An 8,357-nucleotide genomic window follows, 5' to 3' on the forward strand; every position below is an offset into this window, starting at 1 on the left:
GTAATTTTATTTTTTCTTAATTTTTTATTTATTGTTATTTTGTAGTTAAACAATTTAGAAGTGCAAACGTCATTCAATTAATTTCAAAGTTTATATTATTATTTTATCTAACTGAATGTTAATAACGAAGAACATAAAATTATTAATTTCTTAGAATTTTATGTTCGATTTACAAGAATTTAGAATAAAATAAACTTATTTTATTTGTTTTAAAATACTTTTTCTAATCACTTAAAAGATATATGTATTTAATGTTTCTTTATAAAATCCAAAAAATTTCGTTTATTTATTTATTTATTTATTTTATACGTGATAATTGTATCATATAATATTTTTTAACTTATAATAATTAGAAATCATGTCAAATTAAAATTAAAGCAAAATAGATGGATAAAATTAGTAAATTTGAAAAAATATAAAATATTGTTAATAATTAATTATACAGTGATGATACAAATATATTTAGAAGTTAAAAAAAAAACATGAAGCAAACTATTGGAGAACATATTGTTTTATTTTTTTTAAAGCTTCAAATTCTTTTAAAAAAAAAGTTAACCATTAGAAATATTCGAAAGAATTAGCCTATTTTTGTCGACATTTAATACAAAATCATATTTCCTATAGATTATTCATATCAAATATAGTCTGAGTACCTATAACTAAGCATAGTAGAGTGTTCAGTGTTGCGTGGACATAGCCGAGCGCAATCCACGAGAAGGATTTAGTCAAGACTTTGGATTCTGAATATTAAAAAATAGCTATAAGCCTATAACCAAATCTTAATTTAGATCAATAGCGACATTAGTTTTCATTTGACTAGGCAAAAATCTAGTTTAAAACAATGGAAAAAAAACGAATATCAAATTTAAATATCTTCGTACGGTGTAAGATTTTTCTTTAAAAGAACAGTTGAGAAGATAAATCAGATATTATCTGTGTGTGTGTCAAGTCGCTGAAATACACACAAAATAATAAAAACAAATGATTTATTATTATTTTTGTTTCACTCTCTCTTCTTCGTCTCCGTCCTCTTCTATTCTCCTCTGAAACTCTTTCTCTCTCTAGAAACACAATTGCATTCATTCTTTTGCTTCGATCCTGTTACATAGCGAGCTCTCCATTTTTTCCTTCTCTCTGCTTTCCCGGCGGTGCATTGATCGGAGCATCTTCACCGTCGCTTCTATCGTGTCCAGCCATTGACGGTCATTGTTCTTGATTTCTCTACTTTTCATTGAATCCATAGAGAAAGTTTGAGACTTTAAGCGATCTTCCTTTCATAATCTCACCTTGGAGAGGACACACAATGTTGAAGCATATCAAACATGTTCTCGAACATGACACTGTCGCCGATAAGCTTCGCCGCAGATCATTGCATTTCGAAAATAATAAATCAGAAACTGTTAATGCGGATCGTGGATCACCGATAACTCCGCTTCGGTCCCCGCCGAGTGGACTCACCTCGGCGGCAACCACCACAAGCACCAGTAGTTTCAATTCTAGCTCGTCTGAATCGGTGACGGGCCGTGGTGGACATGCTCCGGTCACAACAAAAACCGATTCCCGCCGGTCAAATCCATCCGCCGCGAAATGTAAGCCTTCCACTTCCTCCGCCGTTCAATCTGCGACTAACAATCCCGCCGCCGCTCAGTTGAGCTGTACATCCGCCGCGCAATCTTATAAGCCCGCCGCTTCCTCCGCCGCTAAATCTTTAAAGTCCGCCGTTCCCCCCGCCGCCGCACATCGGAGGTCGAGCAGTACCTCCGCCGGGGTTAAAGTTCGGTCGAGCATTAACATCCCAAAGACCGCGAGTGGGAATCCGAGAGCATGTCGGAGCTCTTTAGTTTCAGACTCAGCTTTGACTACAGTAAAACAACCGGGTAAAAGCTCCACTACGCCGCCGCAGCCGGTCAAAATCGTTCCCGCCGGGAATATTATCCCGTCCGGGAAGGTTCATATTACAGGGATGACTCAAGGAGTTACCAAAAGCATGGTACTTGGACCAGGTTCCAAATCGTACGGATACGGCAGCGTTGTCCGAGGAAACAGCTATTCTCCGACAACGTCAGTTTCTTCCTCCGGTACACTTGTAATCGCTAGTAGCTCTACCGGTGGCTCCGAGGTAGATACGTCGTGGCAAAGAGTGATGAATAGTCCGAACCCAGAAGAAGCAAAGAGACTTGGAAACGAAATGTTCAAGAAAGGTTGTTTCATTGATGCTTTGAAGTTTTACGACCGAGCATTAAAGCTCTCACCGACCAATGCGAAGTACCATAGCAACCGGGCAGCCGCATTGTCTGGTCTTGGTCGGATTGGTGAAGCTGTGATTGAGTGTGAACAAGCTATTCAATTGGATCCGAATCTTGCAAGGGCTCATCATCGTTTAGCCACGTTGCTTATTAGGTAAAATTGAATTGCCTAATAGATTCTTGATCAAGAAAGGATATTGAAGTATTTGTTTTGGTTGCAGATTAGGTCAAGTTGATAGTGCCGGGAAGCACTTGTTCTGTGTGGAGGAACCATCAGATCCCATGGTGGTGAAGGTGCTTCAACAAGTTGATAGACATTTGAACAAATGCGCAGAAGCAAGAAGACGCGGTCTATGGAATGTTGTTTTGACAAAAGCAAGTGCAGCAATGGAGTCTGGAGCTGATATGTCTCCTCAGGTAAATAAAACAAATATTCTTGTATTAACCTTACGTAACCTTAACAATAATCATATTTATTTCAAAAACTGCAGCTAGTTATGTGTAAAGTTGAAGCACTACTGAAACTCCAACGGCTTGATGAGGCTCAAACAATACTAGCATCTTCCCCCAACATGGAACTATTGCCAGCATCTTTCTTAAAGATTCGGTTTTTCGATATGATCTCCCAAGCTTACATATATTTTGTCAAATCTCAGATTGAGTTGGCTCTAGGAAGGTTAGATATTGATTGAATCTTGGTTTATTATTATGTTAATGAGTTGAAAAAAAAGTATAACAAGCAGATGCCAAAACTCTTGTAGGTTTGAAAACGCAGTTACATTCACAGAGAAAGCTTCAGAGATCGATCCACGAAACAGTGAGATTAAAGCATTGTATAGAAACGTTAGACTGATAGTTAGGGCGCGTGACCGGGGTAACGAACTTTATGAATCAGAAAGATACACTGAAGCAATCGCAGCTTATACAGAAGGCCTCAAGTTTGATCAATACAATGCTACTCTACTAGGTTATAGAGCAGAGTGTTTCTTTAAAGTTGGGTATTGGGAGAGCTCTATAGAAGACTGTAACCACGCATTGCTCATTTTACCTAGTTACACAAAGATTCGTCGTCAAAGGGCTGCATCATACAGCAAGGTAACATCTATATGTGGTATGACTTAATTTTTGATCTTTTACTTGTTCTAAAAGTTTCTTCCTGTGAAACTGTTGTAGCTGGAGAGATGGGATGAAGCAGTGAGCGACTATGAAGCCTTAAGAAAGGAACTATCTTACGACAGAGAAATAGCTGAATCTTTGTTTCACGCCCAAGTTGCATTGAAGAGATCCCGCGGTGGAGTGGTTCTAAACATGGAGTTTGGATGTGAAGTTGAGGAGATATCTACCCTCGAAGAGTTCAAAGCTGCATTAACCCGTCCTGGTACGCGACATTTTCAAACTTGTTTACAGTCAGAGAACTTTCCTTACTAACTTGTTAAATATTTCAAATGGTGGCAGGAGTTTCCGTTGTACTTTTTATGAAAGTCTCTGACCGACAATGCAAAGAGATGTCTGTTTTCATGGACGCACTATGTATTCGTTACCCATCTCTACATTTCCTCAAGGTAAATAACAAAAACTTTGAACATATATATTTATGTAAATAAGTAAAACTTATATGTGATGTTTCAATAGGTGGACATTGAGAGATGTCCTGGAGTAGGTGATGCAGAGAAAGTGAGAATTGTACCAACATTCAAGATTTACAAACTTGGGACTCGGATGAAGGAGATTGTGTGCCCAAGCAAGGAAGCACTGGAGAGTTCAGTGAGGCACTATAGCCTTTAGCAAACTCTCTCAAACACGTTACTATTTTCATTTAAAAATGAGGAAAACTTGTCAATAATCTCTCAAGAGTCTAGAGGATTAGGTTTACAGATTTGATTCATTCATTGCTCGGTTTAGGAGTCATTTGCACATACAGAATTTTTTTGTTACTTAAAGGTGATGGAACCATAGAAAATAAATAGAGAGAGACATTCATTCATGTTGTTAAAACATTTTTGTCTGAGTCTATGGTTTTTCCTCTATAAACAGAATGGTTAAGGACGCGTGATTAGCACTCGCTCCTGACTTGCATCTTTAGCAGGAGGAGTAGAGTGTGGGAACTGTATACCATACATGTAGACACGGAAGTACGTGCCGAATGTTTTAAATAGAACAAAAAACCGTGTCGTTTCCTCGTGCACCTCCCTTCTTTAACATCCCGGTTCGATTAATCATTCCTGCCGGTTACAGGGACCACATTTCAGACTTTAAACGACGTGCATGCAAACTACACGTGTTGTAGAAACGTATCAACAACTGTTAATGATTCTGGTACTGCGAAACAGAGAAGAGAAACAAAAAGACAAACAAAGATAAAATTTAATATTCAATCACTGTCTCTGTTTTTTGTTTTCCACTTCAAGAAACAGAACCGTGATTAGAGTTTCACACACCAGGAAAATTAAAACATTTTTCAACCAACGGTGGATACATAAAGTAAACTGTAATCCAAACCGTAATAACATTATTCTTAAAAAGGACAGATATAAAAGAAAGACACTCAAAAGTTTTGTTTTTCTCTCAGTGACTCAAACTCACTTAACCGGTGTTTTGCAATCCTGCAGCAATACCCTTCATGGTCAAGATGAGAGTGTCCTCAAGACCAGGCGCGTATTCACTCTTCGGGTTAAGCGTAACGAGCTCTTGTGCTGATTTGCTTGATTGCATGATCTCTTTGGAAATGTGTGGCCGCAGAGTCACATTGTAGTTTTGATCACGGATTCTCTTCAATCATTCAGAGTTGTAATGTAAGAGTCACGCAGCCTGAGTCTCTGTTTCAAGTAAGGGTCTCCTTCAAGGTATCTGTGTCCAGCAGTTTGCAACAAAATTGATTTTAGTCATAAACAGAGGACTCTGTTTTCTTTATACCTGAAGGACGAGGCTCTTGGTTTCTTCAAAGTTGGTTCTGAGTTTCTCTCCAAAGGCCCATAAATATTTTGAGACGAGGTGCTTGTCGTACAATGCAGCGATTCTAGGGTCTCAATAAGATCAATGGTGACTTAGAAAAACGGCCAGTGTTTGTACATGTCTTGAAGCATGTGGAGGTTCCTCACATCTTTCTTGATAGCATACTTGAAAGCTGCTCCGAAATCTAACCATACAGGAAGATGGAATCTCGTTAGCGTCCAAGCAAAGATCCACGAGATCGCACGGAGAGACTCAATCCCACCACTCGGTTTTCGCTTTGATGGTCTGCTTCCTATGTTCATACGTCCATACTCCAGCTCAGGTGTAGCCTAACAAAACCAAAACCAACCGGTTATAACACTCTGAACTATAAATCTTGGGGACAAACGTGAATACTTACAAGGCGGAAGTACTCGACAAATCGAGGTTCTTGGAAGACCACAGATCGATACTCCTCGGTAGCAACAACAACCATTCCATCAAGCAAAGCGCGCCACTCGGGTTTAGGCGAAACTGGAGGGTTCATCCCATGCTCAAGAGTAGCAGCTGTCTTGAAACAGCAGCAGGAGCTGCTTCGAGATCAGCTAGCTTCTCAAAGAGTGGAACAACTCTAAGTGGCTTCTTCACGTGGCACTCGCGCTGTAAAAGCTCAACAACAAGGACGTCACTCGGTGAAGTTGCCATGGAGATAATGTAAGCTCCAAAGCAGTCAGAAGGCAACTCAGATATGACTTTGAATGTGTCCAAGACATCAGCTATTTCTTCGGTTTTGGGAAGATCAAGTCCAAAGAGTGGACGTTTGCCCCTTAGCTCAGCTAGAAGCCATTCTTGGCGGCGCTCTTCAGACCAGTCTCTGTAAGAGGAACCGGTGTTTCAGTGCTTGGTGATATCATCCAAGACATCGTTGTGGCGTTCAGACTCTTGCCTAATGTCAAGCCTCACAAGGGAGAGTCCAAAGGTAGAGACTTGCCTCAAGAAATCAAGAAGGGTTCCATCAGCTATTGGACGGTCACCAGATGAGCATAGTGATCGGTAACATAGCTCAAGAGGCTCCAAGAACTACATAAACAGAAAAAATTATAGTACGCACACTAACATGTTGGAATCAGACAACAACTTAGTACATGTTTCTTACCTGTTCCACATCGGTGAAAGTGGCTTCTTCAGGGATGTCAGAGATTCCATTACTCAGCAATTGACGAGTGCGCTCACGTGTGTGATACAGTGTATCCCTCACATCACCAAGAACCACACGGTATGGCTCAGTTGGAGGTATTGTCTTCCAGAACTCTGCATCGAGTTAGAAAATATAACTTGAGAATGTGTTTCTTTTTATGATCTTGCGAGAAAGGAAAAATAAATCTGCATAAAAGTTTTGTGATTCAAACCTATGTAATGCTTTGCAGCATCTTTCCTTGAGTTCCTGTGGATCACATCAGCCGCAACACGGAACTCATCAGTGCAACGCCACATAGACAACTGCCAAGAAGAAAAAATGAATAAATCAATAGAATCTTGAGAGAGTTGAAAAAAGCTGTATCTTGTTGAGCAAGAAGCCTCAAACATGAGATTCTCGATTTGGTTGTAGTAGAGATTGGCAGCCATCATTCTAGCCAACAAGCGCACACATCTCGAGTAACCTCAGGTGTGACCCTAGGATTACCTGAAATTCATTTAAGATGGTTAGAGGGTGAACAAAAGGGAAACACATGTACCATCACGGTCACCACCCATCCATGAAGATAACTGAATCAATGGGGCATTGTAAGGAACACGTTCATCAATCCCAATGTTTTTCAGAGCCGGCGAAGGAACTTAGGGACACCGTTCCAGATTCTCTCATGGAAATAGCTCATTCATGCTCTCATTTCATCTTGTGAGGTTGGTGGCATTCTTTTTATCTCATCTGTGCGGAATGCAGCTTGAATCTAAACCAAGAGTTGAGAGTTTTTTTAAATAAAAAATCCACTAATCAAGATGTTAGAACTCAGTGAAGTTGAGTAACTTACCTCTCTTTGCAGAGATTCATCAAGTCATACTTACCTCTCTTTGCAGAGATTCATCAAGCTCCTGCTTGTCATCAGGAGTAATGTCCTTTGTATACAGTTGAGCAAGACAGTCCCTTATCCTGAGAAATCATTTTAAGGTCAAAAGAGTTGTCTCACTGATATCTCAATAGAAAGCAATATTCAAGAAATCGGTAGGCGGTGGTAAGGCACCTTATAAAGTATTTTGTTTAGGCAGGCTGTCTAAACCGATTTTTTGAACAATAAGCCGTTTTTTTTTATAAAAAAATCGTTCAAGAAAAATTGTTTTGTTTAGACTCGATTCGGCGTGTCTATATCAATTTTTATAACACTATTAGAAAGTAAGAAAACTAACCTGCCGTGCTTCTGAAGCAAAGATCTACGCACAGACTGAGTAGGATGAGCAGTCAAAACCAGATCAACAGTCTGATTCTTCAATGCATCAAAGATCTCTTCAGGTGACTTACCAAGGTCAGAAACAAGCCTCTTGAAAGTCTCTTCGATATCAGATTCAGTAGCTGCAGAGCTCTCATCAACGAAATCACCTTTCTTCAGCTTCTTGATCCTGCGGCGGTAAGCAATCTGGACCTCCTCAGCCAAATTGGCTAAGTTAAGCATGTGGGAAAAAGCCTTGGAGATAACAATGGAATCACCAGGGTCCAAACTGGTAAGGACTTTCCCTAGTTCCTCAAGCTTCTTAGGCTCATGTTTGCCTTCGTACTTAGCAGAGAGCTCGTACAGCTCTTGAATCTATATGCACATGATCAATATCAAGGTTCCGTGTCTCACAAGTTATTGCAGATTAACCAACAAAGATTCATGGAAACAAAAAAAAAGGTTTGACATTTGTGCAATCTGAGAAAATGGGTAATCGATTCAAAAAGGCTATTGTCTACCGTTTAACGTAGATCTTCACCGTGCAGATCATGGAGAATGTCGAGGAAGAGGTCGAGGAGAAGAGCATCATACTCGATAAGCTTATCGTCTTCACTCATTTTAGCAGGAACCAGTTGCTGAAGCTGTGCATCTATCGATGCCTTCTTCTCTATGTTACGACCCGCTATGATCGCTGATCAGACCGATCTCCACTAGCCCAGACGCTTTATGAACTCTTTTGTAACCCAAAAGAATG

General features: G+C 39.9%; 1 protein-coding gene and 1 pseudogene across 1 annotated transcript; one reads left to right on the forward strand and one right to left on the reverse strand.

Moving 5' to 3' along the window:
• Nucleotides 1-969: 969 nt before the first annotated feature.
• Nucleotides 970-4,230, forward strand: LOC111202393 (TPR repeat-containing thioredoxin TTL2-like). Its single transcript, XM_022695222.2, has 7 exons — nucleotides 970-2,400; nucleotides 2,468-2,663; nucleotides 2,738-2,922; nucleotides 3,008-3,341; nucleotides 3,420-3,624; nucleotides 3,702-3,808; nucleotides 3,879-4,230. The coding sequence occupies exons 1-7, from the start codon at nucleotides 1,304-1,306 to the stop codon at nucleotides 4,029-4,031; spliced, it is 2,277 nt and encodes a 758-aa protein (XP_022550943.1). The 5' UTR covers nucleotides 970-1,303; the 3' UTR covers nucleotides 4,032-4,230.
• A 210-nt stretch (nucleotides 4,231-4,440) lies between these two features.
• LOC111201801 lies at nucleotides 4,441-8,071 on the reverse strand (annotated as a pseudogene).
• Between the last annotated feature and the right edge of the window lie 286 nt (nucleotides 8,072-8,357).

Source organism: Brassica napus, chromosome C1, assembly GCF_020379485.1.
Source record: "Brassica napus cultivar Da-Ae chromosome C1, Da-Ae, whole genome shotgun sequence".
Taxonomy (NCBI): Eukaryota; Viridiplantae; Streptophyta; class Magnoliopsida; order Brassicales; family Brassicaceae; genus Brassica; species Brassica napus.